The following is a 17476-nucleotide window of genomic DNA, read 5'->3' on the forward strand; positions in this document are numbered from 1 at the left end:
CATTGTGGTGAGAGGTTCAGTGAATTTTACAGTAAAGTAGAAATGGGTATCTATTCTCAAATACAGAGGGAATGTTTTTTTTTTCTATATTGGAGGATCCAATCATGGACAAAAGTCCAAATCAAGACCAGGTCTTAATTGAAATACTAAAAGGTTAATTAAATGAAGAAAGAAGATAAATGAAAGGACAGAAGGTTCCAAAGTTTAGAGATGTGAGGAAAGATTAGAGGTGTAAGGAAAGAAAGTTTTCAAAATGGCCCACCCATGAGTTGCTAACAGCCACACGGAAATCATGTGATGCAGAAGTTTACTGAGTATTACGTGGTTTAGCTGGTGGTGATGGCACACTAGCAGCCACCTCTCAGGAGCAAAAACCAAAGTAATACCTATAGAAGAGGGAAGGTGAAGCAACAAAGAGCAAGCAGGTGAAGTTTTGAAGTAAGCCTGGGAGAGTTGATAAGTTGGACCACTGAAGTTAACCCGGGAGAGTTGATAAGTTGGACCCTTTTTGGCTCGACTGTCAAGTAAGGATCCACAGACAGAAATACCAAAGATGTGAGAGCAGTACTCCATACATGGGTGGATCAACCCTCTATATAAAGGGAGCAACTATTTAGAGGAAAAGGAATTTCACTATTTGAATAGGACTCCCAGTTTCTGAGGGGCAGATTGACATATTTCTGTGATGTGGAGTATCTAAGATAAAGTGGATGTTACAGTAATACCAAATACATTCATTTACTCAATAGGTGGTATAACAGGTATGTTGAAGGAGAAAAGAAAGTTATGAGGAATTTTTGATAGAGAGAGGTGCAGAAACTGGGTATTGGAGGCATTAAACTTAACCAGATTTCATCTAACTCATTGAGATATAACCCAAGTTTGAATTTGTTAAAGAAGTATTGGAGGCATTAAACTTAACCAGATTTCATTGAGATATCACCCAAGTCTGAATTTGTTAAAAAAGTTGTGTTAAGACGAGTTGCAGATCGAGTGAAAGAAGTAGGAGCAGATTTGAAGGATGTGGAGGAATGTGGTGTTGAGTTGTCAGCGTATGAGTGTATATGATTACTTGTACAAGCAAGGAGATTGATAAAAAGGAGAAAAAGTGCATGAGACAGGACAGAACATTGAGGGACTCCCCCGTTGATAGAGAAACTACCATGGAAACAGATTAGTCAAAGAGGAAGCTGAATATGATGCCACACTCAAAAGCTTTGAATATATCAAGGAGAATTACATAGGATTCCCCAAAATGTCTCAGGGATGATGACCAGAAATTAGTAAAATAGGAAAGATTATTACCTGTGGATCTTGCATTATGGAAGCCATACTGAACAGTGGTGGTCAGACAGAAGACTGTGAGATTCAAGATGTCTAAGGATATGGGAGTTGAGGAGGGATTCAAAGACTTTTGAAATAGTAGAAATCAAAGCAACAAGATAATAATTATAGGGGTTAGAACAGTCACCCTTTTTAGGGATGTGATGTACCAATGCATGCTTCCAAGAAGGAAGCATGCATAGTAAGCATGGGTGCACATTCACAGGCACACTTTCGGTACAAAGGGATGGATGCCATCAGGTCCATAAGCTTTGCTTGTGTCCAGAGAGAGAAGAGGTTTTAGAACAGCTCAAAAAGAGATTACAGAGAGGGGCATAGGATTAGTAATAGGAATAGCAGGGGATGAAGGAATGTTAAAGTCAGCCAAGGTAGAGTTAGAGGAGAAATGAGAAGCAGAGTTGCTTTGTCTCCAGAAAAGACAGCACTGCTATATTAGTTAGAACGGAAAAGTGAAGGAAAGGTAGAAATGTTGTGTTCGATGCTCTTAGCTAAAGACCCAAACAATCAATAAGTGGATGAAGAGGAAAGGTTATCGTACTTCCTTTGAGTAAAGGAAAGCTTTGCTACATGGATAATGTATTGGTAATGATTACGGGCATTGATAAAAACTGAATGGGAGTCAAAGGAAGAAGAGTATTTTCAAGCCCAGTATGTCTGACCTCTTGCCTGAATGGCTTCACAACAGGAATGGTTGAACCATGGGCTGAAAGAAGTGGTTGTCTTGAAGGAAGAAGGGATAAATGCGTACATTCCCACAACAATAGATAAATTCTACTATGTGGCTGGTGGAAATGAAAGCACCACTTCCTAAAAGACAGTAATTTACCCAAGGAGAGTCAGAAAAGGACTTTCATAATCTTTTCCAGTCAGCTCTGCTGAGGTGCCAATATTTACGTCAAGAAGGGCTACTGGAAGGGGAGTTGGTATTAAATAGATACACTTATGAGAATGGTCAGATGAACCAATTTGAGGCAAAATTATGTAGCTTTAACACGTAGGATTTCAGATGAAAAACATCCAGAATATTAAGATAGAGGGCACTGCTATCAGGAGTATAGATGGAGCAGATGATGATTTGCTGTAGATCATTGAGAATAGAGAATGTTAGAGCTTCAGTCCCCATCATCCATATGGGAGGAGTTCATCCATTCCCTAAAGTGAATTTTGGAATACCCTTGAAAGGGGATTTTGGCTTTTGGGGGAAAGGATGTCACGCCCTCATGAGAGTTTAGACAGTCGAAGAAAGTTATAGAATATGTAGAATTAGGAGAGCAGTATGCGAAACAAAGGAAAACATTGGTATTGGGGAGACAAATCTTGAGCCAGATAACATTGAAGTTCGGGAACTCAAGATGTCTGAGTCTTGCCACAGTTGTGTTTATATTGAAATAAGCACAAATACCACCTTTGAAGCGGAATCTTAGGTGGAGATTATAGTTGGGTATGAAAGAGGGGCTACGGAGAACATTATCAGACAATTGGATCTAAGAGAGAAGTAAGATATTTAGATAGGTATTAGACATATGGTATTCAACAAAAGAGAGGTTACTAGGAGAGCACCAATGTTGGTGAAGTGAACAGAAAATGAGGAAGGTCTAATAGAGAGGGAAGGGTCGTGAGAGGGGCCGGTACTACTACTGTCAGAGCCCTCCACGTCAAGTGTAAACCCAGAGATTCTTAGCACCCTATGATGCTGGGGACTAGGGGTCATACATTTTTGGAGTTCATGATTAGATTTTAAAACGATTAAGCTGACAAGAGATGGCAAGATAACTTAAGTAAGGAAAATCAATGAGATTTGAGTTGGTTTATGGTGCTTGTAACGAGATTTCACAAGTAGACCGGTAGTTCTGTTTTGATGAGACAGAAACTGACCGGCAATGTAGTTGCAAGATGGTTCCGGACATCACTGCAACGCTCCTGAATTAGGCCGATGGTACCTCCCTTGTTCAAAGGGTAGGCGACCTCAGCCCTCCCTCTCGTTGGCAACATAGGCACACAGGGAAGAGTGGTCATAGGAGTATATAGACACTCAATAGATTAGGAGAAAATAAATGCAAAATCTTTTAATAATGTAAACATTTGAATCCTTAATTACATGCCTTGATAATTACCCAGCAATATACCCATCTCCCAATCTTATTCAGCATGAAAAATATTCCATATACTGAGGTTTTCAGGCAAATTTATTTCCCTGAGAAAGTTAACAAAAATTGTGGGTAATCAGGGTGTTTTTTTTGGCCCAAAAAACTTTGTTTCAAAAATTTGAATATTGTGATTTAGATTATCTTTTGAAAATATCTCGCAATACTCTCCCAAGACGACTGATACCAAATGAATACGAATTGAATTATCACAAAATCTTTTTAGAATGTAATCATTTTCATACTTGACCCATAAATCATATTACAATACCAACTTCGTACTCAATATGAAAAATAGTCAGTAGCGACCAACTGTCCCTACAGAAAGTGTCGCCTTACTGACCAAGTCTTGAGTGGGTGGCATGTGACAGCATGTGACCTCAACTGACCTAATAATCCCCGAAGTAATGAGTTTGGTTGCCCAAACTATGGCTATACCTGAATTATTAATCCCTAAAACCCATACTAATCGATGTACGGCGGTGACAGGCCAAAAAAACAACCAAAAACACCCACTTAGAATCCTTATACTGAGTTTTTGAAGTAAGTGAAATCTATTACTCTCAGAAAAATACGCAAAATTGCAGGGTATTTTTTAGGCCATAGAATTTTTTAGTTTGAATATTGAGACTTCATTACTAGCCTTCATTATACCCAGATGATATTTCAAACCCAGCTTTTTAAAATGAAACGTTTCTGTACTTGAAGTAATCATGGAAAATATATCAAGTCGCCAGATATCCCATAAATCTGAAGCAAATAAACAAAATAGGTTAACGATATAATCATTTAAATACTTGATTACAGGCCTTAATTATTCCAAAACATAATTTCAACCTCATGACCTGGTCCAGCATGAATTTGGTCCTAATGCAGAGATGTTCAAGCAAATTCATTACCCTCTGAAAAATAACACAAAATTCCGGATATGTTCAAACCCAAATTTCTATTTGTTTGAAAACTGATAAACGTCATAGTGACACGCTTCTAAACTGAAAATAATCATGAAAAATAAAAGCTTCCCTAAACCGACAGATGCCATAATAAATATGGATCGAATAATCACAAAATCTTTTGAAAATGTAATCGTACGTAATAACAGGCCCTAGTGAACCACTAACAATATTTCAACTCAGGTTTGTATTCACCACAATCACATAAATCCTTATCCTGAGGTTTTCAAGCAAATATATTACCCTTAGAAAAAATATCCAAAATTGCAGGGTAACTCATAGTCAAAAAAATCTTTTTATGTGTGGGAATTGAAATATAGTAAAACGCTTCAGTACTTACGATAATCATAGAAAATATAACCTTTCTCTTTAGCCAACAGATACTCACTAAATACGAAGGGAATGATCACAAAATGTTTTTAGAATACAGTAATTTAAAGACTTAATTACAAGCCTTAGCCAGGAAGTGATCAGGCAGGTAAAGACTATGGTTGGTGAATCATTCTATATGTTAATCCTGTTGAAGGAAAAGTATTTCGCGCCATTAGTGGTAAAATATTTGCCCACGAGTTTGTACACATTAGGTTAAAATCAGATGAATCTATCACTAAGCATCTTGTTAGATCGAAACAAAGCCTCTGATAACCTTCAATACATGTATTGGATTGCCTCACCCTCCTTCTTCCCAAGCTAAACACATTTAAGTCATATAGTCGACTCTTATGATACGTTTCTCAAGTCTCCATTCTGTCAACGTCTTTCCTCACACAGGTGACCAAAACTGAATACAGTATTCAAATGGAGATGCATCAGTGAACAGTGAATAGTAAGCATGATTTCTTAGACTGAAATTCAAAAACCCTATTATGAATCTTGTTCTTTTTCTTGAGCTCTTTGAATCTTAACGTCAATATCCTTGATTCTCATTTTTTTTTGAGGATTTCTCTCTTATCTTTTCTGTGTATCTATGTAACTCAAATGTAGAGGGAATGGTAAGGAAGAGGAAGGAATGGTTTAACAAAAATGTCATTAGGCTTCGGGACGTATAGTGACGAAGATATAATCGACAGTAGCCAGCCAGCATTTGCAAGGTATAAGAGAGCAAGGAATGAGTATACCAGGATAAGGAGAGACGAACAAAGAAACAGAAAAGACTGTTGTGAAGGCAGCCGAGAATCCAAAACTATTCCACAAATCTATCAAGAGCCAGTTGTCAGGTAAGGAGCAGATGATTCAGCTATGGGATTCAGTAGAAAGTATTCTAGAGTATGACTGAAGGTTGAGGCTATAGTGGAAGACACTATAGCCTCAGTACTAAGGAGCTGGAATGAGGAGACGATTTTGGAAATCGTTGAGATGTCTAGAAAAGATATGAACGGAATACTAAAAGAACCTGACCCATAAAAAAGGCTCATGGTCCTGATGAAATTTCATCATATACCAAAAAGATGGTGTGTAGATATCAACAGAATGCTAAAAGAACCTGGCCCATAAAAAAGGCTCATGGTCCTGATGAAATTTCATCATATACTAAAAAGGTGGTGTGTAGATACAGTTGTTAGAACACTTGCATTACTATTCAAGATGTCACTGGAGAGAGGAATGGAAAAGGGCAAACGTCATACCTGTCTGTAAGAAACTAGACTAAGAATAGGCGTTAAACTAGAGACCAGTGCCACTTGAGAGAGAGAGTGTGGTTTGTAAAGTTCTGGGAAAAGATTATTACAAAACAAGTAGATGACTTTCTGCGAAGGAATTTCCTGTGTGAGAGACAGCATGGCTTTAGGGAAATGATGTCATGTGTAACTAACTTCTTATAGTTCTTTTACGAGTGTGGTCAGTGTTGGCAAAGAGGAAAGGCTAGGTGGGCTATCTGTATCTGGACTGCCAGGAAGCATTTGACACAGTACCGCATGGAAGGGGGATTAAAGAAGCTGGATCACCAGTCAGGAATAAGTGAGGCAACTCCTGCACTGGTCCCATTATCTCATGGGGAAGGAACAAAGGACGCATGTCTGAGCTTTTTCCAGATGGGTAGCGTTGACCAGTGGAATGCCACAGGATTCGGCTCAGGGACCATTAAATTTATTCATCTTTATCCTGAATGTTCTCAGATGATGTCAAGGTCATGAGGGAAGTGAAAAGAGAAAAGGATTACATCAGCTTACAGAGAGACCTAAATAGACTTCTGATCTGATTTGAAACGTAGTTGATGAAATTCGACCCAAGCGAATGTAATGAAGACGAGACAAAGCGAAGACTGTCCCAATATAATCATTGCCTGGCAGGAAATAAGCTTCAGGATTCTGTGTGAGAGGACTTGAGAGTCGACATTGTCTCTAACCTGTCGCCAGAATCCCAGATCAGAACAGTTAGGTAGACACTGTCTGCTGGCAACTATCAGAATAACTTTCAAGTGTATGGATGGAGAAATATTCAACAAGCTATTCATATCCTACAAATGGCCAAAACTAGAATGTGCTTCTCAGGTTTGGTCACCACACCAGAGGAAGCACGAAGAGTACTTCGAGAAGGTCAAGAGGAGGGCAACACAGATGGTACCAGAGATAAGTTACAGGGAAAAGCTGGCTTTAAATTTACCCACCTTGGAAGAGACAAAACTGAGGGATGGCCTGAACATGACCTTTAAGTTTTTGAAGGTATCGTCTCAAGACACGGTTAATGCAGACAGTATTCATTCATAAATTTAAGGGGTTGCATAATAGTAGGGAGTGTTCAAGAGATTGTGGCCCCACAATTGTAAAACTCCCTTCCTGTAAAGTACATATATAGTATATCCAATAACAAGCGGTGTGTGTGTGTGTGTAATTATTATTTGTGAGTTACAGACAGTTTTACGCTCCCATAGAGACTCGACTCTCGGCGCATCCGTGCTGACTCATGGTTACTGTTCTTGCTGTACGGGAGAGGAGAATTTTACACTCGTGTTGCCCCGTGTTTTTAGTCTGTATATATGTACCACGTCTGTTCTCTTATGTGGCTATGTACACACACACACACACACACACACACACATCCCAGCCTGTCATGTCCCTATATATAGACCAACCCCGAAGGGAAGGTGAACACTTGGTTGGGTATAGGCCGACTGCCACGCCCAGGACTCGAACTCATGCAGAGCTGACCCCGGAATGGCCCATGTATGGGCATATGCTGAACTTGAGTGAATAATCAAACTATCACAAATCATATGATCACTTATCTAGAACTATCTATATATCATTAGTAGTGTGTGTGTGTGTGTATTCGTCCGATCCTTGAACCTAGCTTAATAAAGAAAATAATATATATGCGTAGAGTTGTAGTAAAGAGCAGAGTAAACGTGGCTTAGTCAAGATAAGGGTTACTGAATATGAAAGTGTGGTGGAGAAAAAAAAAATTGTTTAGGATGGCTGAAGGTTAACCTTAACTTACTTTAGTGAAGGATGTTGTGAGGAGTGTGTTATGATGAAGAGTAGCTAGAGACATGGTAAATGACCTCGTTATAGTAGACGTTTGATCAACGAATGAAGATATTAGTGTAAGTAGGTAGTTTTCTAGGTTTCGAGTTGTCTACTGACTAATTGAGTTTATTCAGACATGAAACAAGCATTACAAGTGCCCACCCCTACATATTATTAAACCTAAGAAAGATAAAGATGTAAAAATGAAGTCTAAAAGGTTTAACCCTGCGGACACTTAGCAGGTTTACCAACAGGGTGCGTAAATTTGAGAGAGATCTTTTAACTTCTGTCGAACATAGCACTCAAATGTATTTGTTTTATTTACACAACTAAATGAACTAGAATATCACATTCCATGCTTTTAGTTATGTCTGATTGCCTGTAAATTGGGTAAAAGAGGGTTGGTATGGTTATCCATGGGCAGGAGTACTAAAGGAAACTGTTGGTACAACTGATTACTATTTCCGCTGCCGCAGACGAATTTGTTTTTCTTGAGAAGTAGTTGAGAGTGGGTGTGTCGCACTAACTAGTGTCTGGTAAAATGTCTAAAGCAGCGAGAAAAATCCTGGATGATGCGAGGGATACGGGGAATCCAGAACTTGACCTTCAAGACAAGCAGATTACGTCGTTAGAAGAACTCCCTGGACTGTGTAAGTGATAAATTCGAGAGTATAGAGGAGCAGATGTCTTATCTCCTCCCACACATAGTCTATTCCATGCTCAGCCTGGGAGAGGGATTTATGGGTTTTAGAGAGGATTTATTTAAATATTTTTGCATAGGTTTTGAAACTATAGCAATTTCTACCTGTCAGAGTAAGGCTCAGTCCCCGGGCGCATGCCCAAAGTTGATACATAATTGGGTAGTTCTTTACTTAACTGCCGTCAATTTGCCTTTAGAGGTATATCTTGGATTAAAGGCATCACTAAAGTACCCTATGGAAGTGAAAGAAAAGCATATTGCTCTCATTATATGTGTTGGTAGAAGGGCGACGAGGAGGGTGAAAGTACTCAGATGCCACGACCTTAGTAAGTATGGAATCTAATGGAAAGTGGAATGAGATGAGAGAGCAATTATCAGCTTCACAAGTGCCATATTGTTTAATTTATTTGATATGGGGGAACTCTGGCATACCTCCACGTTGCTGATAGGTTTGGGTGTTAAGCGATTATACTCTACAATGCTTTTGTAGTGTGCTGGGAGGACACTACATTTTGAAGCATAATTAGGATTATTATTTTATTAAAGGATATTGAATAAAGTGAGATTTGAGGAGTTACATGAACAGTAAGGCTTCAACTTATAATGGAGCTGTGTTCTTGAACAACCTCTTGCAAGTCAAATCCATCAAAGTCAAACCATTGAAACCCATTTTTTAAGGGGGTTGGGTTCATTCCTGACCAAAATTTTTCCAAATATAACGTATGGATGGATTATGCTGTACCGGAAACAGATTAACTTGCCATCCATTTATAGTACCTCACTCTGTCATAATGTGATTCAAAGAATATTCAATGGAAACTTGCGAAGAGAAAAGGTATCACATTGTACTGAGACAAGATGGTGATTGCTTTAGATGCTGTTGGTGTGAGATGGGGTTGACTAAGAGTTAATGTGAAGGAGAGGGAGGTGTATTGGAGTTATCCACATCATCCCTGAATTATCTCATTCTGCAGATATTACCATGTCACAGTTAATGCAGATGATGTTTAAAAGACTTTCCAAAAATATGATGATTAGAGTTTGAGGTAGTGTTAGGTGGACTGGAAGGGTGCTAAACATGTTTTATCACCCCATGAAACATATCATCCAATGATTATGTTGTGGGTTGGATCTCCAGGCAATAAATGTTAAGGTAGTAATGAACACCTACAAACACATTGTAGTAGTTGACAGGATATATGTCAAATGGTGTTTTGCTTCAGTATAATTAGAAATGTTATAAATAAGTTAGTGAGTTTCATTCAGTAGAATACACTGCTTAAAGCAGGTTTAGATGAAATACTCATCTGTAATTAATTGTAATTAAACATTGAGCTAATTATTTATTTAAGATATTTTTTGGTGTTACTGGAATCTGCCTGCTCCAGGTTATACCGTGAGTGAAAAATGACATGACTTTTGACAAGGCTGTATCATTGGAAATTCAGCTTTTTCAAAGAACTCACTTAAGAGAAGTCAGCATTTATCTGCAGCTGGAAGTACTGCAGCCTTGTGTGACAGGAGCCTTTAGAAAGGTCCTTAGCAACACAAGAACTCTTTCATAATGAAATGTTTACAAATATTCACAAATTGTGGGCCCACTGATATTTTCAGATGTTATTTCTAGTATACAGGTACATGAATGATTTTCCGGCACTTGGTTCCAAAGCCTTGCCGAATTAATAATTTTTTTCCGGACCAATCGTGGTCAAGTAATAATAATTCATCAACGCACCTTTAACCCACTAATTATACATCTGCCATGTGCATCACCAGAATAATTTAGTTTCGTCTGCGTTATAAACCTGCTCAGGACTGAGGTGCTCGTCAGCTACAAGTTTTCAGATTCATCTACATACTTGACAGCTCTTCATGGTTTGCAGACAGTTTTTCTCCGCACACTTTATTTATGGAAATTCCATGACGCTTCTTGAATCTTTGAAGCCATCCTTCACTATAGTCATGCTCATGTTGTAATTTAAATTCTTTATGGAGTATCTTAGCCTGGTTCATTATCATACTACCTGACAAGTCCATTCCATCACTCCAAATGCTGTTGAAATCACTCCATCATCACTCGATTGTGCTAAGTACTCTTACCATCTTTCATAGTTTTTCTAATCGTCATTTGCTTCTTGGAATGGCTGTCTGCATAGAATTTCATTATTTTCTCCCTTTGCTCCTTTATATCATAAACAGTTGATGAACCAGTACTGTAGATGTCACAAAGCTTACGCACCGAAACACCACGGTCTATTTTTTCAACAGTTCTACTTTATTTTGGATCAATATGGACTGGTGTTTACATTTGACACCACAACTGACACTCTCATATGTCTTAGAAGCCATAGCTAGAGTTGAATTTAAGCAAAATAAGCTGAGAGTCTCACAGAATTGCAGTATCACCACCAATAAGTACAATGTAAAGAATGTAGTATCACCACCAAGTGCAGTGTAAAGAATGTAGATAAGCACATCCTACACACAATGCCATCTGTGGCCATCCAGTAAACTATTCTAGTGACTGCGATAATTTCACGTTCCCTCACATAATTTTGTCCAGACTAAAAGAGGTGCCGAACCATCAGTTGCCAGAAATTCGATGGTGTACCTGTATAATCTTTTCCTTGTATTTCAGTTTGCCTTAAAACCTCTGAATAGGTCATATTTTTCATGCTAATTTAGGTTTTGGGATCAAAATGTTGTCCGAGGGCTGTAAGGTTGTGTAATTAAGCTTTGAGATAATTACATGCTTAAAGTATTTTGTGATTACTTGATTATTGTTCATTACCTCTCAGCTCAAGGAAGTATCATAAGATATTTGAATCATTATTTCATGTATGGAATGTTTTTGTTATGTAATATCCAACTTAGTAACAAAATTCTTTTGACCTGAAAAGACATTTTTCTTTGAAAAATAAATTTGCTTTCAAACCTTAGTATGTTATGATTTTCATGTTGAAAGAGATTTGGGGATGGAAGTTTGGTAGCCATTTGGACCTGTAAGTAAGCTTTAAATTTTTTACATGTTTTAAATAATTCATACTTATTTATTTCATAATTTATTTACAGTCTTTTGGCTCAAGGACTCACTATAGAATGATTTATGTTATCATTTCAGGTACAGAAGCCTCTCATTATGCTTTATCCCAATTTTGAAACAAAAAGTATCTAGCCCAAAATATACCTGCTTTTTTGTTATTTTCTTAAGAATATAGATTTACTTTAAAACCTTGGTATTAGTCATAAGTTTCATACTGAATAAGACTCTGGTGTCAAAGTGTTTATTAGGGACCAAAGAGTTCTGTAAGTATGCTTTGATATGTTTTTAGAAAAATTGTGATTACTCTCTTTATTATTAATCACTTTGTGTTGGCCCACAGAAACATTAAAGATTTTGCCTAATTAATTCTTGTATAAAAACCACATATGTAAATTTCCAAAAATTGAGAAAAACATTATTTTTGGCCCTGAAACCTGCATTGTTTGTCATTTTTCTATTAAGATTAATTTACTTTAAAACTTCATTGTATTTCCCTCACTGAATAAGATTCTGTGGTCAAAGTGCTGTTTGAGGGAAATTAAGTCATGTAATTAAGCTTTGAGGCTGTTACATTATAAAAGTTTTTCTTAATATTTTGCATTATAACAATTATTTGCTCTCTGTCAGCCCAAGAAATATTACAGTACACGTGAAAAATGGTTGATTGTCATTACTTGCTCATAGAAATTTATGTTCAATCTTTAAAACAATATCTTTTGTAAAGATTTGTTTACAAAAATATCAGATTTTCTTGAAATAAAACTAAATAGAAATGCCAGCATTTATGAGAAAATTCATTATGTCTTCATTAGTGCTGTCAGTCACCATTAAGTTCATTACAAAGGAAGACACCACGTAACATATCTTTGCTACACCACTGATAAACCTAAATTCACTTGACCCTAAACAAACACATCTTCACAAACACCCATGATGAATCATAAATTCACTTAACCCTCAACAAACACATTTTCATGCTGTCCTTGACAATCTCATCTTTACCTCACCCTCGTTAGATGCCTCTTCACACTGCCTTCAGTACCAGTATCACTGGCTCAAGGGTCAGAACATTAACCATCTTCACCATTGACATAATTGATCTTTGACCTGATCTGTAAGGGTCAGGTCAAATGCATCTTATTTACAACTTGGCTTTATAATTTGTCCCTTATGGTTCATTTCAAGTACATTTTCACTATACCCTTACATTTGGTCTCACCATCATGGGTCGGGTTAACAGCCATTGTTAGAGTGCTGATTGTTAGAAAGAAAAATGAAAAAGAAGATAAAGAAAAGTAACAGCAGAAATGATGCTTTTCTCCCAGAGAAATACACAAAACGAAAAGATTGTTAATGTAGATAATTTGTTCTTTATTACAGTGTCGATGGAACATATTACCCGGCTTTCTCTTCCCCACAATCGTCTCACTATCGTACCTCCTGCCATTGCTAATCTTGTCAACCTGGAAATTCTCAATCTGTTCAACAACATAATTGAGGAGCTGCCAACATCTATCTCTTCACTCAACAAGCTACGCATCTTAAATGTTGGGTAGGTTAAAACTCATACACATGACAATGGAAATGTTGTGGTTTTAGAATGTTTGGCATGATAAATATGATCATGTAGAAAAGTTATAGTAATGTGGCACTCATTAATTTTCTCAGTTTATCAAATGCATTAAACATGATATGATTTTACCTTTGAATGTTCATAAATGTTTCATGTATGAAGCATTGCATGTAACTTTGAATGTTGGCTTCATCAGGTATCATTGTCTTTCATACATGTAATACTTGTTGATGGTGAAAAGTAAAGATTATTCCATATATATGATCATTCAAGCCATTGAACCAGGAAGTGATATCTACTTTCAAGGCCTACCATTTATAGAGAACATTTGCAAAGCTTGTGAAGGCAATAGAAAATGGCCAGATGACTGTGAGGGAAAGCTGGAAGCCCTTCACTGTCAGGGATGCCATCATGATCATCAATATGGCCTGGAAGGAAATCACCGGGAGTATGGTGGAAGCTTTGCTCTCAGTTTGTTTATGGATTCCTGAGTTTTAATGTTGACACTGAAGTATCATGAATGCTTTCGCAGATTTTGAAAATGGCAAAAAAGTCTGCTTTGATAAGGTTGAATGAAGGTCAGGAAACCCCCAATCTCCACTGTTTACATTGTGTGACTTATTCGGTTTTGATATACCAAGTTTCAAGAATTAGATTATCGCATAAATCGAGAGGTGCCTGTATTCACTTCCTACCAAAACATTTTCTCATTCTCACTGTAGTTTGCTGATACTTTCATCCCAACCCTTTTTTTTGCTTTTATTTCAGCCCTTGTTATTTTCTTTTGACCACCTGCCATTTCCTCCCATACGTCTCTCAATCAGTAGCTCTCCTTCAGTGCAGGTAATCCGCCTGTACATTTCTCTTTTCCCTTTCACTTAGAATTTATCTTTCTCATTCCCCACTTACTCCCCTTTCTCACATGCTCATTGCTCACCTTTCACTTGCCACACACTTCTATCACACATCTAAGTACAACTTCCCTAAATGTCTCCCATTCCTCACCCAGTCCCCATTTTCATTTACTCTTACTTTGTCATTCTTCGCACGATCTTCTGGTAACTCCCCACACATGTTTCTTTTCCAAGCTTGCTTACTTTCACCATACTCTTCACCTACATCATTTGCTCTTTTACTAGATCCTCTACATACTCTCACTCTCACCTCCACCAAGAAGTGATCAGACATCCCATCAGCTACCCTTATAAGCATGTTTACATCCAAGAACCTATCCTTTACATGCCCATCAATTTGTATATAATCCAGTTATGCCAGTGTATCATCAGCCCAACTCACCCATGTATACTTACAGATGTCTGTGTTTTTAACTAGGTATTCCTACTTACCTTTACCATTGTGGCTCACAACTGCACAAGCTGTTCACCTTTTTTTTTTTTTTCATAATGTGTACACCCTGCCCACAGTCATATCCTCATCTGCTGCACCACCATCTCTTACATTCTTATCATTCTTCACTATTATTTGATCTCTTACACCAAAATTGTTGACATGCTCTTCAGCTCCTTTCAAAACCCTTTACTCTCTCTTCCTCACTCCTGTCACATCAGGTGCATGAGCACTAAAAGTCTCACACCTTGGATTTAGCAGGTACATATGAAACAGACTTTTTTTCTCACTTTGATTTTTGGCCAATAAATGCATATGGGAACTGTGAGGGCTTATATCTAAATGTGCATGGGAATGGTTAAGAAAGGGCAGATCTTGTTAGAAACCACCTTTGTATCATGAACAGTAGGGCAGACTTATTTGTGTATGCAGGACTCTGAATTTTGGTCATCTCACCAGTTAAGGATGCTACTAAATGTTTCCCCTTGCTTGTAGTGATCTAGGCAGCCAGGGCTTGCCCCAGGCTGTTTACCAGCTGATTTTACCCTCCCCATTCAGGCTTACGGTCTTCCTGTTGAATGCTCCTCTGTTCAGTCATGGAGGCTCTTTTCATATCTTCTATCATCTTTTGGAATTTTGTCTAAGATATGTGGTTATCTTTTTTTTTTTTTTTTTTTTTTTTTTTTTTTGCCGCTGTCTCCCGCGTTTGCGAGGTAGCACAAGGAAACAGACGAAAGAAATGGCCCAACCCACCCCCATACACATGTATATACATACGTCCACACACGCAAATATACATACCTACACAGCTTTCCATGGTTTACCCCAGACGCTTCACATGCCCCGATTCAATCCACTGACAGCACGTCAACCCCGGTATACCACATCGCTCCAATTCACTCTATTCCTTGCCCTCCTTTCACCCTCCTGCATGTTCAGGCCCCGATCACACAAAATCTTTTTCACTCCATCTTTCCACCTCCAATTTGGTCTCCCTCTTCTCCTCGTTCCCTCCACCTTCGACACATATATCCTTTTGGTCAATCTTTCCTCACTCATTCTCTCCATGTGCCCAAACCATTTCAAAACACCCTCTTCTGCTCTCTCAACCACGCTCTTTTTATTTCCACACATCTCTCTTACCCTTACGTTACTTACTCGATCAAACCACCTCACACCACACATTGTCCTCAAACATCTCATTTCCAGCACATCCATCCTCCTGCGCACAACTCTATCCATAGCCCACGCCTCGCAACCATACAACATTGTTGGAACCACTATTCCTTCGAACATACCCATTTTTGCTTTCCGAGATAATGTTCTCGACTTCCACACATTCTTCAAGGCTCCCAGAATTTTCGCCCCCTCCCCCACCCTATGATCCACTTCCGCTTCCATGGTTCCATCCGCTGCCAGATCCACTCCCAGATATCTAAAACACTTCACTTCCTCCAGTTTTTCTCCATTCAAACTCACCTCCCAATTGACTTGACCCTCAACCCTACTGTACCTAATAACCTTGCTCTTATTCACATTTACTCTTAACTTTCTTCTTTCACACACTTTACCAAACTCAGTCACCAGCTTCTGCAGTTTCTCACATGAATCAGCCACCAGCGCTGTATCATCAGCGAACAACAACTGACTCACTTCCCAAGCTCTCTCATCCCCAACAGACTTCATACTTGCCCCTCTTTCCAAAACTCTTGCATTCACCTCCCTAACAACCCCATCCATAAACAAATTAAACAACCATGGAGACATCACACACCCCTGCCGCAAACCTACATTCACTGAGAACCAATCACTTTCCTCTCTTCCTACGCGTACACATGCCTTACATCCTCGATAAAAACTTTTCACTGCTTCTAACAACTTGCCTCCCACACCATATATTCTTAATACCTTCCACAGAGCATCTCTATCAACTCTATCATATGCCTTCTCCAGATCCATAAATGCTACATACAAATCCATTTGCTTTTCTAAGTATTTCTCACATACATTCTTCAAAGCAAACACCTGATCCACACATCCTCTACCACTTCTGAAACCACACTGCTCTTCCCCAATCTGATGCTCTGTACATGCCTTCACCCTCTCAATCAATACCCTCCCATATAATTTACCAGGAATACTCAACAAACTTATACCTCTGTAATTTGAGCACTCACTCTTATCCCCTTTGCCTTTGTACAGTGGCACTATGCACGCATTCCGCCAATCCTCAGGCACCTCACTGTGAGTCATACATACATTAAATAACCTTACCAACCAGTCAACAATACAGTCACCCCCTTTTTTAATAAATTCCACTGCAATACCATCCAAACCTGCTGCCTTGCCGGCTTTCATCTTCCGCAAAGCTTTTACTACCTCTTCTCTGTTTACCAAATCATTTTCCCTAACCCTCTCACTTTGCACACCACCTTATATGAAGAAATACATAGAAGGAAGCATCCATTTATCTATTCAGGTTAAATTTGGTGCTTGATTGGGGACATGCAGACCCCACTTCCTCCTCCTCCAGCAATTCCAGTATGTTGAATCATTACATCTAGAATTATTATCTCACAGCTGCAGGGCTCTGATGCTCCTCTCTACCCTTACCATCCTTCAGGTGAAAAATATTGGCCCACTCTCATGGGCTTGGAGCCCTAGCCAGGACTTAGAAAATCATTATCCCTTCCTCCTTCTTTTGGTTAGAAGACTGACTCTGACGCTTCATATAATGAGATCTTTTTAAGACCATTTTTTAGTTGAGAAGAATTGAATCTCCACTCACCATGAATTGTATGGTCAGTTAGAGCTCCTTTTACCTGTAGACTTTTTGTTGCCTGATGGTTCTAATTTTAACATCATTCATAGGGAACCAGTGAGTAATCAAGAACATCCCTCTACTTAG

General features: G+C 38.5%; 1 protein-coding gene across 1 annotated transcript in view; it reads left to right on the forward strand.

The window, feature by feature from the left end:
- The first annotated feature begins 8354 nt into the window (after positions 1-8354).
- Positions 8355-17476, forward strand: part of LOC139758188 (ras suppressor protein 1-like) — a 40846-nt gene continuing 31724 nt past the window's right edge. Inside the window, exons 1-2 of the mRNA XM_071679407.1 lie at positions 8355-8555; positions 13029-13200. Coding sequence (XP_071535508.1) covers positions 8447-8555; positions 13029-13200 — 281 coding nt within the window. The 5' untranslated portion in view covers positions 8355-8446. The remainder of the gene's footprint in view (positions 8556-13028; positions 13201-17476) is intronic.

Source organism: Panulirus ornatus, chromosome 2 (genome assembly GCF_036320965.1).
Source record: "Panulirus ornatus isolate Po-2019 chromosome 2, ASM3632096v1, whole genome shotgun sequence".
Lineage (NCBI taxonomy): Eukaryota > Metazoa > Arthropoda > Malacostraca > Decapoda > Palinuridae > Panulirus > Panulirus ornatus.